The 26,025-nt window shown below is 46.8% G+C and overlaps 1 protein-coding gene across 3 annotated transcripts in view; it reads left to right on the forward strand.

The window, feature by feature from the left end:
• Window positions 1-26,025, forward strand: part of MYO18B (myosin XVIIIB) — a 1,187,635-nt gene that overhangs the window by 369,489 nt on the left and 792,121 nt on the right. For all 3 annotated transcript variants that reach the window (XM_073672938.1, XM_073672946.1, XM_073672953.1), the window contains 3 exons: window positions 12,979-13,069; window positions 14,116-14,308; window positions 24,643-24,723. In XM_073672938.1, coding sequence (XP_073529039.1) covers window positions 12,979-13,069; window positions 14,116-14,308; window positions 24,643-24,723 — 365 coding nt within the window. The remainder of the gene's footprint in view (window positions 1-12,978; window positions 13,070-14,115; window positions 14,309-24,642; window positions 24,724-26,025) is intronic.

Raw genomic sequence — 26,025 nt, forward strand, 5'->3', positions numbered from 1 at the left:
ACATTATTAAGCAGCCTACATTTTCTGCCAAAATGGGAAAGAAAAAGGATGTGTCGGCTGCTGAGAAGCAACAAATTGTGGAGTGTTTAGGTCAAGGCATGACTACAATCAACATTGTGCGATGATCAGGATGAAGTGTCTTGGCAATCAAGAAGTATGTAGCTGATTCACAGTACACACGTGTGCGTGCTGATAAGGGCAAATTGAGGACTCTTTCCTACAGGCAATTACGTCAGGTTGAAAGAGCAGCGGCAAAAAAGCCTTGTCATAGCAGCAGACAAGTTTTTGAAGCTGCTTGTGCCTCCAACGTCCCCCGAACAACAAGATGCAGGGTCCTTCAGAGGTTTGCAGCTGTGCATACGCCATCCTGTCGACCTCCTCTATCCACTTCACACAAGCAGAAACGGCTCCAGTGGGCCAAACATTACATGAAGACTGATTTCAAAACTGTTTTGTTCACGGATGAGTGCCGTGCAGCGCTCAATGGTCCAGATGGATGGAGTGGAGGATGGCTGGTTGATGGACACCCCACGCAAACACGGCTACAGCGCCAACAAGGAGGAGGTGGAGTAATGTTTTGGGCTGGAATCATGGGGAGAGATATTGTCGGCCCCTTTAGGATCCCTGAAGGCGCTAAAGATGAACTCCATAATGTATGTGGATTTTCTCAAACAGCACTTCCTGCCATGGTTCAAGAAGAAGAACCGTGTATTTCGCAGCAAGATCATTTTTCTGCATGATAATGCACCATCTCATGCTGCACATAAAACATCTGCATCTCTGGCTGATATGGGCATAAAAGGGGACAAACTTATGGTGTGACCCCCATGCTCCCCTGACCTCTACCCCATTCAGAACCTTTGGAGCATCATTAAAAGGAGTGTCTATGATGGCGGGAGGCAGTTCACATCTAAGCAACAGCTCTGGGAGGGTATTCTGTCCTCATGCAAAACAATTGAAGCAGAAACCATCCAAAACCTGACAAATTCAATGGACGAGAGAGTTCAGAAGCTCCTTTCGAACAAGGGGTCCTATGTGAAAATGTAACATCACCTAGAATAAAGTTTTGAGTTGAAAACTGTTTGATTTCAGTTTCTAACAACCTGCTAATGCTTATAATTTCAAAAATGACCATTTTTTTGGTCTTTATTAAAATGAAAAGGTTGATCGAAAAGTTTGGGGGATCTAAGAGTGTGGCAACCCAGTAGTCATGATTACTTCGAATTCTGACAATATGAGGGTCATGCTGCAGGTAGTGCAGCAAGAAGGCACTTATGTGTCTTGCGCATCTCGGAGCCCCAAAATTATTTTCCGGGCTAGATGCAGCTAAAAATTATTTTTAATTTTAAATCTGGTGGAGCTTATTATAGATGGCCTAATAGGATCAGTGCTGCACACTGCTACAAAGCCCAAATTATTTTCCAGTCAAGATACAGATAAACATGATTAGTAATTTGAAAGCTTAAAACGGTTGGTAGGGTGATTTTAACCAATCATCAAGCTTTTACTCTCCCCAGGATGACACAGGGGTAGAAAAGTCGTTTCGGATCCATGATTTGTTCATCTTTATGAACGTGAGTCTGTCTACATTATCAGTGGAGAGCCGCGTGCGCTTATCTGTCAGCACACCACCAGCAGCGCTGAACACACGTTCAGACAGAACGCTGGCTGCGGGGCATGACAAGATCTCCAAGGCGTAAGTGGCTAGCTCCGGCCATTTATCCAGATTGGAAGCCCAAAAAGAGCAAGGGTCCAGTGACACAGTCGTGGCTTCAATGTTTACTTGGAGATACTCCTGTACCATCGTCTCTAGGCGTTGACTATGTGTCAGACTTCTTGTCTCCTGTGGCCTTGCAAAGGATGGGCTAAAAAAGTGGTGAAATGATTCCGCAAAATTGATGTTACCAGCAGATACTGTGGTTCTGTTACGGTTTGAGTGCTGAACACTTGACGGTCCCACGGTTGGCAAGTTGGAACTGTGAGATTCACTACGTGCACCACTGGTGTTTTGTGGAAAAGCACATGTAAGATTCTGCAACAGTCTCTGCTGATACTCCTGCATGCGTGCATCCCTTTCTATGGCAGGAATAATTTCGGCAAATTTACTTTTGTACCGGGGATCTAACAGTGTGGCAACCCAGTAGTCAGGATTATTTCTAATTCTCACAATTCGAGGGTCATGTTGCAGGTAGTGCAGCAAGAAGGCACTCATGTGTGTTGCGCATCCAGGAGCACCAAGTCCCTGTTGTGTTGGTGGCGAGGTAACAATCATGCTTCCTTCCTCTGTCCTCTCCCCCCAACCTGGCACAACAGAAATGTGATCAAGGTCTCCCTCATCTGATGAGTCTTCCATCAGTTCGTCCTCCACTTCTTCCTGGGCTCCTGCACCTTCCTCACTAGTTTGGCTGCTACCATGCGCCCTGGTAAAACCATCTCCCCCACCCTCACATGCCTGCCGCCTTGGTGCTGCCGACCGTCTGGACCTTGCAGATGTTAGCCCTTCCGCATACAACTCCTCCTCCTCTACTTCCTCCACCTCCTCTTGTGCCACCACCTGACTCCGAATTCTGTTTAACATGTGCTCCAGCATGTAAATCACCGGAATAGTCATGCTGATAATGGCATCATCAGCACTAAACATCTTCGTCGCCATTTCAAAACTGTGCAGAAGGGTGCATAGGTCCCTGATCTGAGACCACTCCTCCAGCGTGATTTGCCCCACCTCTGGATCTCGTTGGCCCAGGTTATACGTCAGAATGTATTGCACCAGGGCTTGTCGGTGCTGCCACAGTCGCTGCAACATGTGCAGAGTTGAATTCCACCGGGTAGGCACATCGCATTTTAGCCGGTGAAGTGGCAGGCCCAACGACTTCTGTAGAGATGTAAGTCGCTGAGCTGCGGGATGCGAACGGCGGAAGTGAGCACACAGCGACCGTGCCCTCTGCAGAAGGCCATCTAGTCTGGGATAGTGGGCTAAAAATTGCTGGACAACCAGGTTCAACACGTGAGCCATACAAGGCACGTGTGTGACATTGCCCCGGCGAAGGGCCGCACCCAGGTTTGCAGCATTGTCGCACACGGCCTTCCCTGGTTTCAGGTCCAGTGGAGACAGCCATTCATGAAATTGGTTCTCCAGAGCTGACCACAACTCCTCAGCTGTGTGACTCACATTTCCCAGACATTTCAAAGTAAAAACCGCCTGATGACGTTGAGCCCTACTGCCAGCATAGTAAGGAGGTGTGCAGGATCCCTTCTGCGCAGTTAGAAAGCTTGTGGCATGACCAGACAGGCTTTGGGTGCAGGTGGAAGACCGAGAGGAGGTTGAGGAGGCAGAAGCAGTGGAGGAACTTTGACATAAAGAGGATTGACGCACAACTCGTGGGGACGGCAAGACTTGGACAGCAGCCCCTTGTCCTGCTGTCACCATAGTTACCCAGTGCCCAGTCAGCGACATGTAACGCCCCTGTCCATGCCTACTCGTCCAAGTGTCTGTGGTGAAATGCACCCTGTCACACACAGAGTTTCTCAAAGAAGCGGTGATGTTGTGTGCGACATGCTGGTGGAGCGCAGGCACACCTTTATTTGAGAAGTAGTGCCGACTTGGCATCTGGTACTGGGGCACTGCGACGGACATAAGGTCTCGAAAATCCTCTGTGTCCACCAGGCGGAAAGGCAGCATTTCTGTAGCCAAGAGCTTGCAGATGGTGAAATTCAACCTCTTAGCTTTCTCATGGCTAGGAGGAAATGGTCTTTTACTTGTCCACATCTGAGGGACCGAGGGCTGGCTATTGTGCTTAGATGGGGTTGATAAGGGTGTCCCCGGCAAACTGCCGGTCTGTGAGGAAGATGCAGGCGGACATGTTAGGTTGCCTTGATCCAAAGTTGGTGCTATCGATGTCGGACAGCGCTCAGCACCAGCTGGTGTTACCACCTCCAAAGAAAATGATGACCTGCCAATCACGCTGGCTGTTGCGGGTAAAGAGGTGGCAGGTCTGCGCCCCAAAACAGGTGTGACTGCTGTCCCCCCAGTCACAGAGGATGAAGAGGCCGCGGATGCACAAGATATGGCAGACGGTGGTTGGCCCGGCCGGCTAGGCCGCATTGTAGCACACTGAGCTTCCCACTGCAACTTATGCTTCATGTCCATGTGCCGGTTCATGCATGAAGTACTCAAACTATGTATTTTTTGGCCTCTACTTAGCTTTTGCTGACAAATGTTACAGATAACACGAGTTGGGTCATCTTTATCGATCTGAAAAAATGCCCAGGCTATGCAAGGCTTAGCACCCATGCGACCTGAAGAGCCACCACGACTTGTGGTGAGAGGCAGAGTTGTGTTTGAGGATGCAGTTGTTGACGTGCTTCCAGTACTACGTCTCTGTCCAGGAAGGCGCAACCTGACCTCGTCGTCACTAGCATCTTCCTCCACCTCCTCTGCTGACCTCATCTCTTGGCTGACTGTGGGTGGACAGTAAGTGGGATCTCCAACCTCATCATCATCACCCTGTGTGTTATCACACCCGTCGTCCTCAGAGCCAACCTGTTCCTGCCCTGACAAAAAACTAAAGTTGTCGCTCCAATCAGGTATTTGAGTCTTATCATCGTCTTCCTCATTGTCTCCACCAACAGGAGTTACAGTTTGGGAATGAGGGTCTACATTATGGTCAGAACCTTCTGCGTCTGGTCCTGGATCCGACTCATAAAGATTCTGGGCATCAGTGCAGATCATTTCCTCGTCTGGATTCACAGAAGCGCTGGAGTCGACCTCTGATTCCCAGGCTATAGTATGAGTAAACAGCTCTGCAGACTCAACCATCTGTTCTACCTCATACTCAGACGGGCAGCTGGAGATTTGGGAGCTGTGAGGAAGCAAGTGCGATTTGGGTGACACCTTTGAGGACTGGAGTATTTGTGATGTTGAAGTTGATGTGGAGGAGAGCCCACTTAAAGGAGCACTTGATATCCGTTGAAGCACCTGCTGTTTTTGTGCCTCATCTGGAATTTGTAGCGATTGGCGTGGCCGCAAGAAAGGGATCTTATCACATTGTCCGATAAAAGAAGTAGACATTTTAGTTTGGCTGGAAGATGGTCTTTCTTCTGCAGATGTTACTGTTGCTTTAACACCTACCCCACGGACACAACCTTTTTTCCCCTTCCCAACACACCTATTCCCTTTCCACCAGCAGCAGGCCTTTTTCCACTCATTTTGGTGGTTAACTAATTCACAACTCTGGAATTGTTTGCACAAAAAAACAATGGATGGTAACCGAGCAGAGCTGAGTGGCCAAACTGTGGTATTAGGCCAAAACTATTGGCTGGGTTAGATGCAGAAAAAAATTATATTCAATTTGCAACCTGATGGAGGTCAGTATAGATGAACTAATACAACAAGTCCCACACACAGCTAGAAGCCCAATATTTTTTCAGAGGTAGATGCAGAAAAAAATATATTCAGTTTGCAACCTGATGGAGGTCAGTATAGATGGACTAATACAACAAGTCCCACACACAGCTAGAAGCCCAATATTTTTTCAGAGGTAGATGCAGAAAAAAATATATTCAGTTTGCAACCTGATGGAGGTCTGTATAGATGGATTAATAGAACAAGTCCCACACACAGCTAGAAGCCCAATATTTTTTCAGAGGTAGATGCAGAAAAAAATATTTTCAGTTTGCAACCTGATGGAGGTCAGTATAGATGGACTAATACAACAAGTCCCACACACAGCTAGAAGCCCAATATTTTTTCAGAGGTAGATGCAGAAAAAAATTATATTCAGTTTGCAACCTGATGGAGGTCTGTATAGATGGATTAATAGAACAAGACCCACACACAGCTAGAAGCCCAATATTTTTTCAGAGGTAGATGCAGAAAAAAATATATTCAGTTTGCAACCTGATGGAGGTCAGTATAGATGGACTAATACAACAAGTCCCACACACAGCTAGAAGCCCAAATTTTTTTTCAGAGGTAATGTAGATGCAGATAAAAATTATTTTTAATTTGCAACCTGATGGAGGTCAGTATAGATGGACTAATAGAGAAAGTCCGACACACTGCTAGAAGGCCAAATATTTTTTCAGAGCTAGATGCAGAAAAAAATTAGATTCAGTTTGCAACCTGATGGAGGTCAGTATAGATGGACTAACAGAGAAAGTCCCACACACTGCTAGAAGGCCAAATATTTTTTCAGAGCTAGATGCATACAAAAAATAATTTTGAATTTGCAACCTGATGGAGGTCAGTATAGGTGGACTAATAGAACAAGTCCCACACACTGCTAGAAGGCCAAATATTTTTTCAGAGCTAGATGCAGAAAAAAATTATATTCAGTTTGCAACCTGATGGAGGTCTGTATAGATGGATTAATAGAACAAGACCCACACACAGCTAGAAGCCCAATATTTTTTCAGAGGTAGATGCAGAAAAAAATATATTCAGTTTGCAACCTGATGGAGGTCAGTATAGATGGACTAATACAACAAGTCCCACACACAGCTAGAAGCCCAATATTTTTTCAGAGGTAGATGCAGAAAAAAATATATTCAGTTTGCAACCTGATGGAGGTCAGTATAGATGGTCTAATACAACAAGTCCCACACACAGCTAGAAGCCCAAATATTTTATCAGAGGTACTGTAGATGCAGATAAAAATTATTTTTAATTTGCAACCTGATGGAGGTCAGTATAGATGGACTAATAGAGAAAGTCCGACACACTACTAGAAGGCCAAATATTTTTTCAGAGCTAGATGCAGAAAAAAATTAGATTCAGTTTGCAACCTGATGGAGGTCAGTATAGATGGATTAATAGAACAAGACCCACACACAGCTAGAAGCCCAATATTTTTTCAGAGGTAGATGCAGAAAAAAATATATTCAGTTTGCAACCTGATGGAGGTCAGTATAGATGGACTAACAGAGAAAGTCCCACACACTACTAGAAGGCCAAATATTTTTTCAGAGCTAGATGCAGAAAAAAATTATATTCAGTTTGCAACCTGATGGAGGTCAGTATAGATGGACTAATACAACAAGTCCCACACACAGCTAGAAGCCCAAATATTTTTTCAGAGGTACTGTAGATGCAGATAAAAATTATTTTTAATTTGCAACCTGATGGAGGTCAGTATAGATGGACTAATAGAGAAAGTCCGACACACTACTAGAAGGCCAAATATTTTTTCAGAGCTAGATGCAGAAAAAAATTATATTCAGTTTGCAACCTGATGGAGGTCAGTATAGATGGATTAATAGAACAAGACCCACACACAGCTAGAAGCCCAATATTTTTTCAGAGGTAGATGCAGAAAAAAATATATTCAGTTTGCAACCTGATGGAGGTCAGTATAGATGGACTAACAGAGAAAGTCCCACACACTACTAGAAGGCCAAATATTTTTTCAGAGCTAGATGCAGAAAAAAATTATATTCAGTTTGCAACCTGATGGAGGTCTGTATAGATGGATTAATAGAACAAGACCCACACACAGCTAGAAGCCCAATATTTTTTCAGAGGTAGATGCAGAAAAAAATATATTCAGTTTGCAACCTGATGGAGGTCAGTATAGATGGACTAATACAACAAGTCCCACACACAGCTAGAAGCCCAATATTTTTTCAGAAGCAGATGCAGAAAAAAATATATTCAGTTTGCAACCTGATGGAGGTCAGTATAGGTGGACTAATAGAACAAGTCCCACACACTGCTAGAAGGCCAAATATTTTTTCAGAGCTAGATGCAGAAAAAAATTAGATTCAGTTTGCAACCTGATGGAGGTCAGTATAGATGGACTAATAGAATGATGCTATGCCCAAAAGATTTTACTTCACTAGGTGCAGTAAAAAAATTGGTATTCTATACACAGGTGGTATATCTTGCAACACAGATAGGCTACTCCACTGACTAACACACTCTGCAATAGGCCAAAAAGGATTAGCTTTGCTAGATTCAGCCAAATGCTGTGAAAAAAACTTGCACAGCACTGGCACAGACCTGCCTGGCAAAAACTGATAGGAACTGATGTAACCTAGTCCTGAAAAGGACTCCAATTACATTTAGTCTTTACTCCCACAACCTATCTATTTAAGAGCACAGACCTGCCTGATAAAAGTCGTAGGAAATGCTGTAACCTAGTCCTTAAAAGGACTGCAATCACAACTATTCCCTACTCCCAAGCTATCTGTATATTTGTGCGAAAATTGGCTTGAAATTAACAAGGTATAGCGCACACAGCAACAGCGGTGCCGTCTAACACGCAGCTGCAGCAGTGAGAAAATGGTGGCGACGGGGAAAATGGCTTGGTCTTATAGGGCAAGGACATGTGACATACACTGCCAATGACACATGCCCTTGCTTGTGTGAAAAAAAGCACTTCGCTCCGTGTGTGCGCTGCTGATAGGCTGACAGATTGCACCTCCCCACTGTAAATGCGGGAAAGAGAAAAAAAAATGGAGATCTTCATTGTTCCTGCAGAGATCCATCCCCTGCCCCTCCCCCCACCCCGCTGTACACTCAAACTGCGTATTAACATTAATTTTCATCATTACTGAGAAAAAATCCAGTTATGATTTTGGTGCACGAACAGTTATCGAACATAACCTCGAACAGCCGAATTTTTCTCAAATTGTTCGTGTTCGCCGAACGGCTCGAACACCGCCCAAAACAGCTCGAATTTGAGATTGGCGAACAGTTCGAGTAGAACAACGCTCATCTCTAGTCTTAAATCCTAGCTCTGAGGGCTTTGATTAGTACACCTGGCTAGCCCTGCATATAAACAGGCTAGATTTTCATCTAAGTCAGTCTGCTGGAGAAGCTGAGCAGACTGGAGGTGTCTTTAAATTGAGGATGGAAACAATCCAGAATCAATTTGAGAAGAGTCTGCACCGTGTGCACCAAACTGCAATTATCAGTGGTTGCTATGAATGATAGCAGTTTTGTCTGACTGAACTGGGGCTAGCACAGCAGTGTCTGAAGTAGTCTGGGTCTATACTGTTTAGTTAGCATCTGGACAAGGCTAAGGATTTATGTTTATAATTTTGTTGTTTTGGTGCTGTGCTACGATAAAAATTACAGACCTCTCCATTCTTTGTAGGTGGGAAAACATGCAAAATCAGAAGTGTATCAAATACTTATTTTCCCCACTGTATAGATATAGAGAGAAAGAGATATGTATATATATAGATATACACTACCGTTGAAAAGTTTGGGGTCACCCAGACAATTCTGTGTTTTCCATGAAAACTCATACTTTTATTTATCAAATGAGTTGCAAAATGATTAGAAAATATAGTCCAGACATTGACAAGGTTAGAAATAATGATCTTTATTAGAAAGAATAATTTTCTCCTTCAAACTTTGCTTTCGTCAAAGAATGCTCCCTTTGCAGCAATTACAGCATTGCAGACCTTTGGCATTCTAGCTGTTAATTTGCTGAGGTAATCTTGAGAAATTTCACCCCATGCTTCCTGAAGCCCCTCCCACAAGTTGGATTGGCTTGATGGGCACTTTTTGCGTACCATACGGTCAAGCTGCTCCCACAACAGCTCAATGGGGTTGAGATCTGGTGACTGCGCTGGCCACTCCATTACAGATAGAATACCAGCTGCCTGCTTCTTCCCTAAATAGTTCATGCATAGTTTGGAGGTGTGCTTTGGGTCATTGTCCTGTTGTAGGATGAAATTGGCTCCAATCAAGCGCTGTCCACAAGGTATGGCATGGCGTTGCAAAATGGAGTGATAGCCTTCCTTATTCAAAATCCCATTTACCTTGTACAAATCTCCCACTTTACCAGCACCAAAGCAACCCCAGACCATCACATTACCTCCACCATGCTTGACAGATGGCGTCAGGCACTCTTCCAGCATCTTTTCAGTTGTTCTGCATCTCATAAATGTTCTTCTGTGTGATCCAAACACCTCAAACTTTGATTCGTCTGTCCATAAAACTTTTTTCCAATCTTCCTCTGTCCAATGTCTGTGTTTTTTTTACCCATATTAATCTTTTCCTTTTATAGCAAGTCACAGATATGGCTTTTTCTTTGCCACTTTGCCCTGAAGGCCAGCATCCCGGAGTCGCCTCTTCACTGTAGACGTTGACACTGGCGTTTTGCGTGTACTATTTAATGAAGCTGCTAGTTGAGGAGCTGTGAGGCATCGATTTCGCAAACTAGAGACTCTAATGTACTTGTCTTGTTGCTCAGTTGTGCAGCGGGGCCTCCCACTTCTCTTTCTACTCTGGTTAGAGCCTGTTTGTGCTCTCCTCTGAAGGGAGTAGTACACACCGTTGTAGGAAATCTTCAGTTTCTTGGATTCTTCACGCATGGAATAGCCTTCATTTCTAAGAACAAGAATAGACTGACGAGTTTCACATGAAAGTTCTCTTTTTCTGGCCATTTGGAGAGTTTCATAGAACAAACAAATGTAATGCTCCAGATTCTCAACTAGCTCAAAGGAAGGTCAATTTTATAGCTTCTCAAATCAGCCAAACCGTTTTCAGCTGGGCTAACATACTTGTGCAAGGGTTTTCTAGGGTTTTCTAAACATCCATTAGCCTTCTTACACAGTTAGTAAACACAATGTACCATTTAAAACACTGTAGTGATGGTTGTTGGAAATGGGCCTCTATACACCTATGTAGATGTTGCAATAAAAACAAGACGTTTGCAGCTAGAATAGTCATTTACCACATTAACAATGTATAGAGTGCATTTCTGATTGTTACGCTCGCGACCGGACTGACTAGCGTGAGCGTGATTAGTGATCCCACTGTACCATGAACCGAGGAGTGCCTGGAGGGGCGTAACTAAGTATCAACCCAATCCAACCAAGGTCGCACGGCGGTTTAGTCGACTCCGTGGACCAAGGAGGAACCGAGCAGAGGGACCAGGTGCGACTCCAGGTCAGACCCCGGTCACAGTTGTTGACCCACACCGGGGAATGCAGGAACAGGCAGGTTAGACTGGCATACAGGCAAGTGGGTATTGGCAAATATGGCTGGTATTCAGACAGGTGGGCACTGGCAAGCACGGCTGGTATGCAGACAGGTGGGCACTGGCAAGCACGGCTGGAAGCAGACAGGTGGGCACTGGCAAGCACGGCTGGTATACAGACAGGTGGGCACTGGCAAACATGGCTGGTATGCAGACAGGGAGGTACTAGCAGGTTGGAGCGCAGGCTGGATAGGGTCCAGTACAGACTGGGAGACAGGTTCAGAGCCGCAGATGCGGTAGACAAGCAGGGTAAAGCGAAACCGCAGGTGCGGTGGACAAGGCTGAGCAGAGCGAAACCGCAGGTGCGGTGGACAAGGCTGAGCAGAGCGAAACCGCAAGTGTGGTGGACAAGGCTGAGCAGAGCGAAACCGCAGGTGCGGTGGACCAGGCTGAGCAGAGCGAAACTGCAGGTGCGGTGGACAAGGCTGAGCAGAGTGAAACTGCAGGTGCGGTGGACAAAGCTGAGCAGAGCGAAACCGCAGGTGCGGTGGACAAGGCTGAGCAGAGCGAAACCGCAGGTGCGGTGGACAAGGCTGAGCATAGAGAAACCACCGGAGTGGTGGGTAAGACAGAGCAGAGGGAAGCCGCCAGAGCGGTGGGCAAGTCAGAGCAGAGAGTAGCCGCCGGAGCGGTGGGTAAGGCAGAGCAGAGGGAAGCCGCCGGAGCAGTGGGCAAGTCAGAGCGGAGAGAAACCGCCGGAGCGGTGGGCAAGACAGAGCGGAGCGAAACCGCAAGTGCGGTGGACAAGGCAGAGAGGACAGGGCTCTGTTCACATGGAACAGACAGGAAAATGCAGGAACATGGCTAGAACACAGGAGGAAGATATGGAGGAAGGGAAAAGGGACAAGCTGAACCAGATACACACAAGGTACTTCACATGAAGTATCGAGTGGACACAAAATTCACAAACAGAAGTACAGAGACAACGAGTTGGAGTTAGGTGCAGGTTCAGATACTGCAGGAAAAGGGAAGGTACGGACATAGAGACAACAGGTAACAGGCTTGGATACAGTTCAGACAGGAACTGCTACTGCAATGAGATACAAGAACGGACTAGAAGTCACAGGTAACAGGCCTGGGTATACAGCCCCCAGAATGGCTGAAACAGACAAGAAACAGGACAGGACCTGGCAATTCAGTAGCAAAGACTAACTAAGTGAAGGTGTTGCTCAGGCTCCTCCCACCGTGCGGAGGGGGTTTAAATATCCAGTGACTCACAGCAATAGGCTGGAGACGCATTAGGGGTGCGCCCACAGCAGCTATAAGAATCAGGAAGTAACCGGGCCGCTGCCCTAAACAGTCAGTCAAGAGACATGCACATAGCATGAACTGGAGCAAGGTTTGTAGGATGGATTGACAGGTAAGATTGCGGTCTTGCATAGTGGGAGGTGATGCACTATGCAAGCACGCCGCCAGGGATGTTACACTGATTCATTTAATGTTAGCTTCATTAAAAAAAATGTGCTTTTCTTTCAAAAATAATGAAATTTCTAAATGACCCCAAACTTTTGAACGGTAGTGTATATATATATACATATATATGCACTGTATTTCTCAATTATTGCTAAACTGAGAGGTAGACATGTAACACTAATGACTTAGGCCTTGAGTGTGATGTTCTCTTGGCTGTGATTGATCCACTCAAAAAATTTTCAGGGGTTGACCTTAAACTGGTCAACACAGATCATTGTTAAGATTTTGTCTGTGACACTTTTTCTTGATGTATCATTCATTAGTATCATGTGTTTATACTGAAGGTGAACTTAAGGTCCTTATTTTCTTCCCAAGTGGCTTACACATTGCTTAAACTTTTATAAGACTTGTAGGTAGGTTCCTGTGGAACAAAGTTTACTTAAGTTATGACCTTCTAAGTCCAAAATGAATTAGTTCAAACATGTTAAACATTTTTCTGTTTTGCACAGTAATATATGAAACTAGCAGTGAGATATCATAAGCTAATACTAAATATGTACTTTTTTTCTGTTAGGGCCAAAAATGAGTGGTGTGGAGTGTGTTGAAGGAATGGCTGCAGGACTATATGAAGAACTCTTTGCATCTATTGTCTCGCTCATCAACAGGTACATGGGGCATTTATTTAATGAGTTTTATTCTACTTAAAATACAACAGTCCATTTTTTTGCGATGAAAAGCAGATATTTATGTGATGTTCCAAGTTTCCGATCAGTGTAAGGATCATTTAAAAGAGTGACAGGTTTTTTCTTTACAGGCCTCTTAAATCCCTTTTGGTATTTTAATTAAATGAGTTGTCTGATGACAGAAAGCCCTACACTAGTGATGAGCGAGCATGCTCGTTACTAGAGATTTACGAGCATGCTTGGGTGTTTTCCGAGTATCTTCAGCCGTGCTCGGATGTTACGTTTAAGTCACTCAGTGCGCATGATTTGCAACTGTTTGAAAGCTTTAATACATTGAGGAATGCCTAAGAAACAGGCATTCCTCACATGTATTAAAACTGTCAAACAGTTGCAAATCTTGAGCACGGAGTAACTCAAACATAACACCCGAGCATGCTGAAGATACTCGGCGAGCACCCAAGCATGCTCGCCGAAAGGGTTAACAGAACATGCTCGCTCATCACTACCCTACACCCATCCAAGGTGGCATTTACCTTCTCTGTGGGCTGTGGCTAGAATTGCAGATCAGTCTCATGAACTTGAACAAACCTTATTTTCCAACCTAACAAAACCCCTTTAAGGCTTATCCTAAGAAAAAGTAGTAACATTTTGGACTTCAGGGAAATTTCATTAGTCTGAGCCACTGTTTTTTTTCACTTGAATCTGTCCATTTAGATTTACGGTAAATGTCATATGCATCGCTTTAAATCTGTAAGTTGTCATTAAAATATGATTTCATTTTAATTCTGAGTTCGGGAATACTTACAAATTCTTGGAACATTATTAGTATTACACATTGAATGCTGATCAGTTTAACAGAACGTCTTAGATTTTGTTTTGCTTTGTTTGATTCAATTAAAATATCTGTGTCTTAGACCCTCAATGGTCAGGAAGCTATCACCTATCTGAGTACAAACCCTTTAAGTCATGAAAAGATATAACTTAAAGTTGCCATCATATTTTGACTTAATCCAGAATTTTTTTGTAAGGTCTTTATCCTCAAGTCTTTTGACACTGGCTTCCATCATGGTGGTTGACATTCCTGGATTTCACAACCCACGTCATCAGAAAAAAGAGAGGGCTGCCACATTTGAAGAAATGTGCAATAATTATATACAAGAACGCTTGCAGTGCTTGTCCTACAAGAGAACCTTTAGCACTCCCCTGGATAGGTTTAATGAGGTAAGGCTGACTTTGTAGATCAAGTATTACACTGCATGTACTGTATATACTGTATGTATGTATAGAAAATGTACATATAACATTGACATATTCTGATGGTCTAGCACTCATTTGGAGCACAAACCTACAGAATAATCTGTGTAAGTTATTAGAGTCCTCACTAGAAGAAGGAGCATCACTAGCTGCGCCATTGACCTGCTATGCAAGGAACTGTAGCACATTCTCATTGTCTTGAATGGAGCTGTGTTTCCTTTATAATAGAAGTGAAAAAAGATGACTTTCTGTTAAATGATCTGCAGGGCTCCCAGAGGTCAGACCCTCATCATTCAGGAAGCAAAATATTCTAGAATTATTGCACCCAACTCTTTTTGAATAGTGAATAATACATTAAATGACTCTATTGAGGTTAACCGACAAGTATTGGAAATTGCATATGTGGCACCCCAGGGGTCTGGTTTTCCACAGTAATGTAATGTTATGTCTGAGAGCAGGTGGGAGGTCCTTTGGTCAGGGATCCTGTGCATGCCACACCTCCTGCCCAGTCTTGGGAGGGGAAGAACTTCCCCTGTATAAACCCGGGGCTGAGGCAGGGTGAGTCAGACAAGGAGAGTGGAGACAAGAAGCAGCATAGGAAACAGGAGAGTTCCAAGGAGTCAGGGGCTGGCAGCTGCAGCGCTCGCCCTGACTAAGAAGATTCTTTACCGGACCCGGAGTCCGAGGCTGTGGGGACTAACTTCTACCCAGCAGCAGAATCCGTCAGGCAGGGGATTTCAGGTCCTCTGGCCCAGAAGCCCGAAGGCACGGTCACACGCGTGGGACCAGCACCGCCATCGTGGAGCGGAAGCCATTAGAAGGCCCCGAGTCACCGGCCATACGGGTGAGCACCACACGGTACACTCAGGGACGTGGGCTACTTACATCAGCTTCTAGCAAGGTAGCCAGAAGAGTACAGTCAGATTGTGAGGCCTACAACTACGCCTGGCCAGGGGAGATCCCATCTGCTCAAAGACTGACCAGGCCCCGTTTGCTAGCAAGTACTCCGGGAGGGTCTATCGTTGTTACCAGTAAAGACCCTGAACTACACCGTACCGTCTCTGAGTGGTTCCTGCTACCCCCATCATCCACGTCGGCTGCCCTGAGGCCATACCCCTCCCGTTGGGGGTTATACTATCACGCTGCACAATCCTACCACCGGCCTCAGCGGTCTGCCCTGCAGCAGCAGCTCCCTGGCTGCACTCAACGGGTGGCGTAGTCATCAACTATTTACTACTAATAGACTGCCGTCTAGTTTGACTCCCTGGGCACGGACCGGGTCACCGCCACGAGACTACAACCCTCCACTGATCCGGCTCCGGGTAGGCTCCCGCATGCGCAACGCAGCGCGACACAGGCCCAGGGGCGCGTCAACTTTGGCGTAGTCGGCAGGATCTCGTGCCCGCAACCACCGGGTACTGCGTGCCTGAAAAGCAAAGACTGTTCAAACTTACCAGTGGTGAAGATTCCCGCTATCCGTGGAGGTTTCCCGCCATCCGGCGCCATCTTCTACCTTCTTCCCGCCATCGGTGAAGTTTCCCGCCATCCGGCGCCATCTTCGGCCTTCTTCCCGCCATCCGTGGAGTTTTCCCGCCGTTGGACGCCATCTTGGGGACGCCGCGCGGGAAGAAGAGGGGCGTGGACTCCGAAAGCGCGCGAGAACTGAAGCCCCGCCTCACGTCCGGACGTTGCGTAAGGTCCTGGAAGGAGCCCAGCAGACGCCGACGTCACAGGAGCGCGACGGAAGGTCCTCAACCCTGACGATCCACTGCGGAGCCGCGGCCTACGGAAGAGGATCATCGCAAGGTAGGCCACGGTCCACTAGGGGGGAGGAAGATGTCGGATACGGAGGAGAGCTTCACTGCCCCAACCCCCGCCAGCGCTACCGCTGCTGCAGTTATGCCCTTCACCATGCCCTATATCCCGGGAGCAGCTTGGCTACCCCAGTACTCAGGGGAGTCACATACCCTGCATGACTTTAGAGAAAAGCTGGATAGCCTCTTCCAGGTGTACCCCCTCACAGAAGAGCAAAAAGTGAGCATCCTGGTGGCCCAACTAACCGGGGCAGCCAAAAGGGAAGTAAAATCCTGGCCACCTGGGAGGAAGACTGTCGCAGGGATACTAACCCGGCTGAAGGACACCTTTGATACCCGCACCTCAGCCGAGATTAAGCTTAGATTCTACGGGTGCAAGCAGCGAGCGCATGAGAGTATAAGGGACTATGCACTAAACCTACAAGAGGCCCTGAGGGCCATAAAGCAGACCGACCCTGATGGGGTGGGAAACGAGGACAGGCTGTTGACTGAACAATTTATAGAGGGTTTATATTGCAATGCCCACCGAACCCAGTTGCGGGCAATGGCCTTACAGGATCCCCATCTGGACTTTGCACAGTTCAAGGACAGAGCCATCCGGGTGCTCCGAGAACCGGCACCAGGTGGCGTTGTGACCCACAGACGCCCCACTACCACTTACTACCAGGAGGCGGCGCCCTTGTCAGCAGGGCCTGTGGGAGCTGATGCGCAGGCTTTGGACAATGACCCGGCTCCAGACCTACACCATCAGGTCCAAGAGCTAGCTAAGAGCGTTGCTGCGCTAACCCGAACTGTGCAGTCTTTACAGGTTTCCACCCCAGGGAAGATCCAGCTGGCATCCGGACCGGAGGACATCCCGTGGCGTCGACCAAGGAGGACCCCACCGGCCAGAGGAAGACCCAGTGACCGATACAGCGAGGACGGACGACCCATCTGCCGCCGCTGCAATCAACCCGGACATATGGAAAGGTACTGTTCTTTAAACGGGCACAACCTGGGGTAGAGGGCCAACCCCCAGGAAAAAGATCACCAGGCCCATCGAACTGGCGCGACAGATATGTGGGAGGACGTCCAGTCTTGCCTGTGGTACTGGATGGCATTCCCATGAGTGCCCTACTGGATACCGGGTCACAGGTCACCACCATCCCGTACGTGCTCTTCAAGCAGTACTGGAATGACTCGGATATTACCCACTACCCTGACGACGACTTGAGTATCATCGCCAGCAATGGCCAGCCCGTGCCACAGATCGGATTTAAGGAGGTGGCCCTCAAAATCGGTAGAGTCGAACTGGCCGCACAGGGACTGATCATTGTAGATATTGATAAACATGAGAGTCACCCAAAAATAACTCTAGGAACTAACGTAATTGAAAATTGTCTTGCAGAGGTGATTTTCCTTTTACAGCAGGTTGCCAAGAACGCCAGCTCCGGCGAGCAGCGGGTGCTCCAGAAAGAGATCCGGGCACTGATGCAACGGCAACAAGTGGAACTCTCCGGCGGTGAGATTGGTAGCGTAAGAATGTGTGACCCTTTTCCTATTGCCATGCCCCCAAAAAGTGAAATGATGATTTGGTGCCGGGCAGCTATTGGTCTGAGAGGAAGAGATTACCAGGCAATGGTAGAACCAGTTTACTCAGACAGTAGGCCCACCATTTTGACAGCACGGGGGGTGGTCAATGTATGCCATGGGAGGGTGCCCATTCGCATAATAAATATCGGGGAGAGGGAAGTGTACCTGCCCCGGTATGCCACGCTAGCCAAATTATATACCACTAATCAAAATTCTATACAATCTGTGGAACCCTTGCCTCCATCTCACCCGGAGGAAGGTAACGGCTCTAAGAAAGACATGGAGGACTGGTGTCAGCAACTACATTTGGGTACTGATTCCACTCCCTCACATCAGAAACAAGGAGTCTATCGGGTGGTTCAAGAGTATGAGAGAGTGTTTAGTAAACACCCGTTAGACTTCGGGCGAGTCAAGGGGGTAGAACACCGCATCCCCACGGGAGATCATCCTCCCATAAAAGAGAGGTATCGACCCGTACCCCCTGCACATTACCAACACGCCAAGGGGATGCTTAGAGACATGAAGGAGGCTGGGGTAATCCGGGATAGCTGTAGCCCCTGGGCAGCCCCACTAGTTTTAGTCAAAAAGAAAGACAACACCATGAGGATGTGTGTAGATTACCGGAAAATCAACCGTATCACACACAAGGATGCGTACCCCTTACCAAGGATAGAGGAGTCATTGGCTGCTTTAAGATCTGCTAACTTCTTCTCTACCTTGGATCTCACTAGCGGGTACTGGCAGGTTCCTGTAGCAGAGGCGGACCGGGAGAAGACCGCATTCACCACCCCGATGGGACTTAGTGAGTTCACCTGCATGCCGTTCGGACTCTGCAACGCCCCAGGAACCTTCCAACGATTAATGGAGTGCTGTCTGGGCCACAGAAACTTCGAGACGGTCCTGTTGTACCTGGACGATGTCATCGTATACTCCAAAACTTATGAGGACCACCTGAAACACCTGGCGGAGGTGTTCGAAGCTCTGGCGAGTTACGGCCTAAAGGTGAAACCCTCCAAGTGTCACCTCCTGAAACCAAAGGTGCAATACCTGGGACACGTGGTGAGCGCTGACGGAGTGGCTCCCGACCCCGATAAGATCACCGCAATTAAGGGATGGCCAAGCCCCTCCAGCGTAAAAGAAGTGCGGCAGTTCCTAGGGTTGGTAGGCTACTACCGAAGGTTTATTCCCGGTTTCACCAAAAAGGCAGCGCCTATGCAGGACCTCCTGATAGGCCAGTCCCGGAAGGCCAAGAACCAGAAGCCGCCCTTCAAATGGGAAGAGCTAGAAGAAGAGTCCTTCCGCCAGCTGAAGATGGCCCTCACGGGGGATGAAATCTTGGCGTACCCAGACTATAGCCAGCCCTTCATCCTCTACACCGACGCCAGTAACATCGGGCTAGGAGCCGTACTATCCCAGATTCAGCAGGGGAGAGAACGAGTGATCTCCTATGCCAGCCGAAAACTGCGACCCACCGAAAGGAACCCCGAGAATTACAGCTCATTTAAGTTAGAGTTCCTGGCCGTGGTATGGGCAGTCACCGAGCGCTTTAGGCATTACCTCGCTTCTTCCCGGTTCACCGTATACACGGATAACAACCCGTTGATACACCTGGACACGGCAAGACTCGGTGCCCTGGAGCAGAGGTGGATGGCCCGTCTGTCCAACTACGAGTTCACAATCAAATACCGGGCAGGACGCTCCAATACTAACGCGGATGCCCTGTCCAGGATGCCCAACCTGCCGGACGAAGGAGAAGATCCGGAGGGACTGGAAGAAGTTGAACTCCCTGCGTTCCACCGTCATGGGACTATCCAGTATTCCCACCGGGTAAGGGGTAAACAGGCTGCTACGTTGAACCCCTTACCCCACTACAACTGGGCGGAAACGCAAGACAGTGACCCTGCCGTCCGACTGGTGAAGAAGATGCTGACTCGGCCGGAGGCTCGACTTGAACCAGACGCTCCGGAGGAAGCCAAACAACTATGGGCGGAGAAGAGTCGACTATTCCGTTACAAGGGGAAGTTGTGCCGCAGAATGGTCAACTCCCGGACGCATGAACTACTCTGGCAAGTAGTGGTGCCACGAAGAGACGCAGCCATGGTGATGGAGGCATACCACGACGGAGCTGGACACTTCGGGTGGAAAAAGCTGGAGTTCCTGCTGCGCGAGCGGTTCCACTGGGTAGGCATGAGGGGAGCCATCGAGAAGTGGTGCAGAGACTGTGGCCCGTGCAATCTGAGAAGGAAGGACCGGGCCAGCCAGAAGACTCCCCTGCAGTCCATCGTCACCCGGCAACCGTTGGAACTGGTAGCCTTGGATCATGTAAAACTGACCCCAAGCAGAAGTGGCTACGTCTACGCGTTAACCATCGTGGATCATTACTCCCGGTTCTTGGTTGTCGTCCCCGTCAAGGACTTAACGGCTCAAACAGCAGCTAGAGCCTTCCAGCAGCACTTCTGCCGTCCACACGGGTACCCGGACCAAGTGCTGACGGACCAGGGACCTGCCTTTGAAGCGGAGGTCTTCCAGGAATTCTGCAATCTGTATGGCTGCCGGAAGATAAGGACGACACCCTACCATCCGCAAACTAATGGACTTTGTGAAAAAATGAACCAGGTGGTAATGGATCTGCTAAAAACATTGCCCCTGGAAGAACGCAGTCTGTGGCCTGAGAAGTTGCCCGATCTGGTGGACCTATACAACCACATCCCGGTAGGTTCCACCAACTGTACCCCGGCTTACCTAATGAGGGCGAGACCTGGTAAGTTACCTGTTGACCTGGAAATGGGAGTCCTGACACCTGAGGACACTTCACCAGAAACAGACTGGGACACAGAGAGGCAGCAGCAGTACCGGAGAGTACAAGAGAGCGTGGAGCGAAGTCTCTGTCAGGCTAGGGAAAGACAAGAGAAGACTTACAACCAGTATGCTCCCGCTGTTCCCCTGGTACCCGGAGAGCAGGTCTTGAAGAGGAAAAGACGGCTCCACAAGTTGGATGACCAGTGGGAGGAGGACCCGTACACCGTACTGCCCTCAAGCCACGAGAACCCGAAGGTCTGTACCATCAGTAAAGACGGAGGGGAAACCACAGCCATTGTATCCCGGGACCACCTGAAGAAGTGTCCCGAACAACTGAGGAACCCTGAAGAGGAACAAGAAGACCATCGACCCGTGGAAGAAAGGGAAGATATGGTTAGTACCGTGCTCGGGGACTTCCCTCAGTCTTGGACTCAAGTCAATGGTGCATTTGTGGTACCCGTACTCACCTTCCTCCAACCATCATCCCAAGAACCTACGGAGCAACGGGTAGAGCTGGAAGAACAGCCGGTCCAGGAGGCAGAAGACTCCACACAAGCAGAACAGGAGAATCAACCCTCTGCTTATAGTGAGCCTGCCGTACCCCTAGTGAGACAAAGAGCCGGTAGACAGCTGCCCAGTTTACCCTTGACAGCTCCTACACCCTGTAGTTCAGGGCCAGACAGTCAGCTCCGTAGGTCCACTCGGGCCACTAGAGGCCAGTTACCCGCACGCTGGAGAATTTAAAGTGTATAAATTGTTTTATTTATGTTTTTCTGTGTATTGTTGCTTGTGAATAATTTTGTGTTTCCAGTTGTTTTTAGGAAACCTTGGTGGATTTACCGGGAATCCTTGTATATAGTTGGAGCGTAACCCAGGATGGACTAGAGACTGTTAAGGACTCGGGGTAGGACAGACCCCTACCTGGTTACGTCTCCCTGTGTTGGTGAAATGGACACCTTTGCTTTTCTTCAAAGACTGCACCCGGTTGCGGACACGCCGCAACCATCTTATGTGTTTTTCTTATTGTGTTGTTATTGTTATACTTTGTTATGTTTTTCTAAATGTGTTTAGTCCCGGAGTACTAAATTTCACTAGGGGGGAATGTGGCACCCCAGGGGTCTGGTTTTCCACAGTAATGTAATGTTATGTCTGAGAGCAGGTGGGAGGTCCTTTGGTCAGGGATCCTGTGCATGCCACACCTCCTGCCCAGTCTTGGGAGGGGAAGAACTTCCCCTGTATAAACCCGGGGCTGAGGCAGGGTGAGTCAGACAAGGAGAGTGGAGACAAGAAGCAGCATAGGAAACAGGAGAGTTCCAAGGAGTCAGGGGCTGGCAGCTGCAGCGCTCGCCCTGACTAAGAAGATTCTTTACCGGACCCGGAGTCCGAGGCTGTGGGGACTAACTTCTACCCAGCAGCAGAATCCGTCAGGCAGGGGATTTCAGGTCCTCTGGCCCAGAAGCCCGAAGGCACGGTCACACGCGTGGGACCAGCACCGCCATCGTGGAGCGGAAGCCATTAGAAGGCCCCGAGTCACCGGCCATACGGGTGAGCACCACACGGTACACTCAGGGACGTGGGCTACTTACATCAGCTTCTAGCAAGGTAGCCAGAAGAGTACAGTCAGATTGTGAGGCCTACAACTACGCCTGGCCAGGGGAGATCCCATCTGCTCAAAGACTGACCAGGCCCCGTTTGCTAGCAAGTACTCCGGGAGGGTCTATCGTTGTTACCAGTAAAGACCCTGAACTACACCGTACCGTCTCTGAGTGGTTCCTGCTACCCCCATCATCCACGTCGGCTGCCCTGAGGCCATACCCCTCCCGTTGGGGGTTATACTATCACGCTGCACAATCCTACCACCGGCCTCAGCGGTCTGCCCTGCAGCAGCAGCTCCCTGGCTGCACTCAACGGGTGGCGTAGTCATCAACTATTTACTACTAATAGACTGCCGTCTAGTTTGACTCCCTGGGCACGGACCGGGTCACCGCCACGAGACTACAACCCTCCACTGATCCGGCTCCGGGTAGGCTCCCGCATGCGCAACGCAGCGCGACACAGGCCCAGGGGCGCGTCACATATTTCTATTTTTGCTAGGAATATTATATTTTCTTACAGTTTATCTAATAATCCAAATTATTTTTAGCCTATCCAGTTACAGGGTACTTTAACTCTTTATAATCTACTCCTATAATGTATATTTTGATCATAGGTCGATAAGGAAAATATGAAGCTGGCTCTGAAAATGAGCCTCCCTTGCTTCATACTGTGTTACATAGCCGACATCTGTCTCTAACTGCAGTGAATGGAGTTTGCTCTGATCGCAGTAATTTAATGACACCATTGCCAGTGGTCAAATGCCACCTGCAACGCAATCATTGGAAACCAGTAGTCTGCTGTAATGCTGCAGAATATATTTTTTATTTATTTATTTTACTCACTTATATAGCGCCATTAATTCCACAACGCTTTATCGACATTATCATCGCTGTTCTCATTAGGGCTCACAGTCTAGATTCCCTATCACTATGTCTTTGGAGTGTGGGAGGAAACCGAAGAACCTGAAGAAAACCCACGCAAACACGGAGAACATACAAACTCCTTGCAGATGTTGTCCTTGGTGGGATTTGAATCCAGGACTCCAGCGAGGCAAGGCTGTAGTGATAACCACTGAGCCACCGTTCTGCCCATATATTTTGAACAGGTCAAACGATTGCAGGTTCAAGCCATCCAATTGTAGTGTTCCTCAACTCCAGTCCTCAAGGCCCACCAACATAACATGTTTTCAGAATTTCCTGAGTATTGCACACGTAATGGAATTATCACCTGTGCAAAACTAAGAAAATCCTAATACTGTGATCTGTAGGTGGGCCTTGAAGACTGGAACTAAGGAACAAAAACAAAGCTCAAGTGGGACTAAAATAAAGTTAAAATGAAAGATAAAATGTTTTAAAAAATTAAAATTCTAAAAGTTTAAATCACCCCCCCTTCGAAAATAAAAAATTAAAACATTAAAGGGAATCTGTCAGCCATTTTTTTGTTATGTAAACTAAGAACAACATGAAGTAGGGATTAAAACATTGAACTCAACAATGTATAACATGTCTGTCTGTGTGGTGTTGCTTACTTAGACTGAAGCTTTAATCACTTTGTGATAACCATTGCTGTGACTAGCTGCTGGTGTGAGCCCTGGTCCGACTCCGCCCCCTCTGTGATAAGCACCTCTATAGCCATTGTATATACAGAGCTCTGCTTCATGCTAAATCTAAAAAATGTGATTGTGTCAGAACGGCTTCACCCAGTAAACTAAGCGATACATCATTGGATTCAAGGTCTCTTTCTCTACATTATGCTGCTCTGAGATGAGGTAGCAAAAATCTGCTAACAGATTCCCTTTAAGAAAATAAACATATGAGCCCCAATGGGGACGGTGCTGATAATGTCTGTAAAGCTGTGTGGAATTAATGGCAATATATAAGTGAGTAAAATAAATAAATATTTGGTATAATCATGTCTGAACAAGGCAGATTTATCAAAATATTAAATCATTTAAACCATGCATTAAACGCTGCACTTCGCCCCCAAAATATGATAAAAACATGCTCAAAATGTCAAGTGTACCCATAAATGGTACCAATAAAGGCATAAGCTCAGCACGCAATAAAACAAACCCTCACATCAGTTCCATGGACAACAATCGAAAAATGTTACAGGGTCTGAATTTTTTTTAGACACTAAAATTTTTAAAAAACGTATAAGGTTAGTATCTCTGTAACCATAATGACCTTGAGAATCATATTCCTTAATCAATTTAACATTTTTAATACAGAATAAATGCTGTAAATACACAACTCAAAAACAATGGCAGAATTGAGTTTTTTTTCACCATTTAATCCCTCTACCCCCTTAATCCAAACTTCTTTATGACTAGCCTACTTATATTAAGTATTAAGGTATTGTGTAAAAACAGAATTTTACTAAAGTATCCAAAAAATACAAAGGTAACTTTAAACCAAAATTCACAGAAAACGAAAATAACACAGCGATAAATGTATTATTCAGAATAGTTCTTCTTTAAGTATATAATGAATCGTTTAATGTGTTGGCATTTCTTCACAGGAAAAGATTGAGGTTTCTTTTGAAATGCCTTTGGAATCCCCATTCAGCACTGTATCAGTCATAGACCAGACATCTTCACAGGCAAGAAACGCTTTAATAACTTTATTAATATTATTTGTAAAATGAAGTTCCGAATTTAGTTGGAATCATGACATATTTCACATGCGAAATACTGGGTAGTTGTGTTCGTGAAAATTGCGAAGAGACTAGAAGTTAGATGAGTGTAAAAAATAACAATGCTTGATACACTTTACTTGTTATGTGTTCTTCTCTATCAGCAACAACAGTCAACCAGATTGTCCCTTGACATCTTCTGTTGGGAGGACAGTGATCAGACAGTGATCAGTGATATGTGACACACTCCTACTACCTCTGCCTTTGTCACTAGTTGTCACCATTCTAATATTGTGAATGCCGTTGAGTGACGGCAGCATGTTTCAGGGCAGCCAGTTCCAGTTATTCTCATTGTTAAAAAACATACAGCAAATGTCCAAACAATGGAAAGTCTTCCAGTATAAGAATAGACTTATCAGCAAGGGTAGCGAACAAGTGTATAAAATGTAGCTTTTAATAATCTAAAATCTAAAAAGCATCCTGGCTATAAAAGGACAGACACATATAAATAAATTCAAAAGCAATTGGGTATTACCAAAGGAACAGACAAATAATAGTGTCCCAACAGCTATAAGCCTATCAGCCAAAAAATAGGAACAGTCTCGCCATGAGTAGGGGCCTGTCTGCTAGTGATCCTAGAAGTGCTTATTTATCCAGCCACACTTTACCCCAGCAGGAATCAGTGGATCATAAACGATCCCAAACACTCCGGCACATTTAATTAAAAGACTCATTAGGGTAGATAGCTGTAAGGAGAAACATCCTCAGAGGCTGGGTATATACAGTACTGCATCAGCAGTTAAACATGTTATCTGTCTTATTGCCGCCCACATCCTTAAATGCATGGCAATGACGCGAACGTCACTTCCGGGCTCCAAAGTGCGTGATGTCAAATCCTGTGTGTCCACTCATGGAACACATTACCCCAGAGTAAATGAGGCACATACATCATTTCCTGTATACAGAGCAATGATAGGGCGGGTTGAAATGCTCCACATCCCTTACTGGAGAGACCTGGAAGTATAGTTATGACTGCTAAAGCACATTCACATGGGTAGCAAACAAACCAGAGAGATAAATACCTGAATCTGGGAGAACCCTCATCAGACTAGGAAAAACCCTCCTCAGACCCTGGTCTGTCCCTGCTTGACCGTGGAGTTTGGCAACTAAGGTAATGCAATTGCACCCCCACTCGAAGGTGGCTTACTCTGAATGTCCTCAGCAGCTCCTAGTATAGCTAGAGTAGCAGTTCCCTAAGAAATAATGGAA

This window comes from Phyllobates terribilis, unplaced genomic scaffold (genome assembly GCF_046119375.1).
Source record: "Phyllobates terribilis strain yellow unplaced genomic scaffold, ASM4611937v1 Scaffold_1__5_contigs__length_1240528914, whole genome shotgun sequence".
In the NCBI taxonomy this organism is placed as follows: domain Eukaryota; kingdom Metazoa; phylum Chordata; class Amphibia; order Anura; family Dendrobatidae; genus Phyllobates; species Phyllobates terribilis.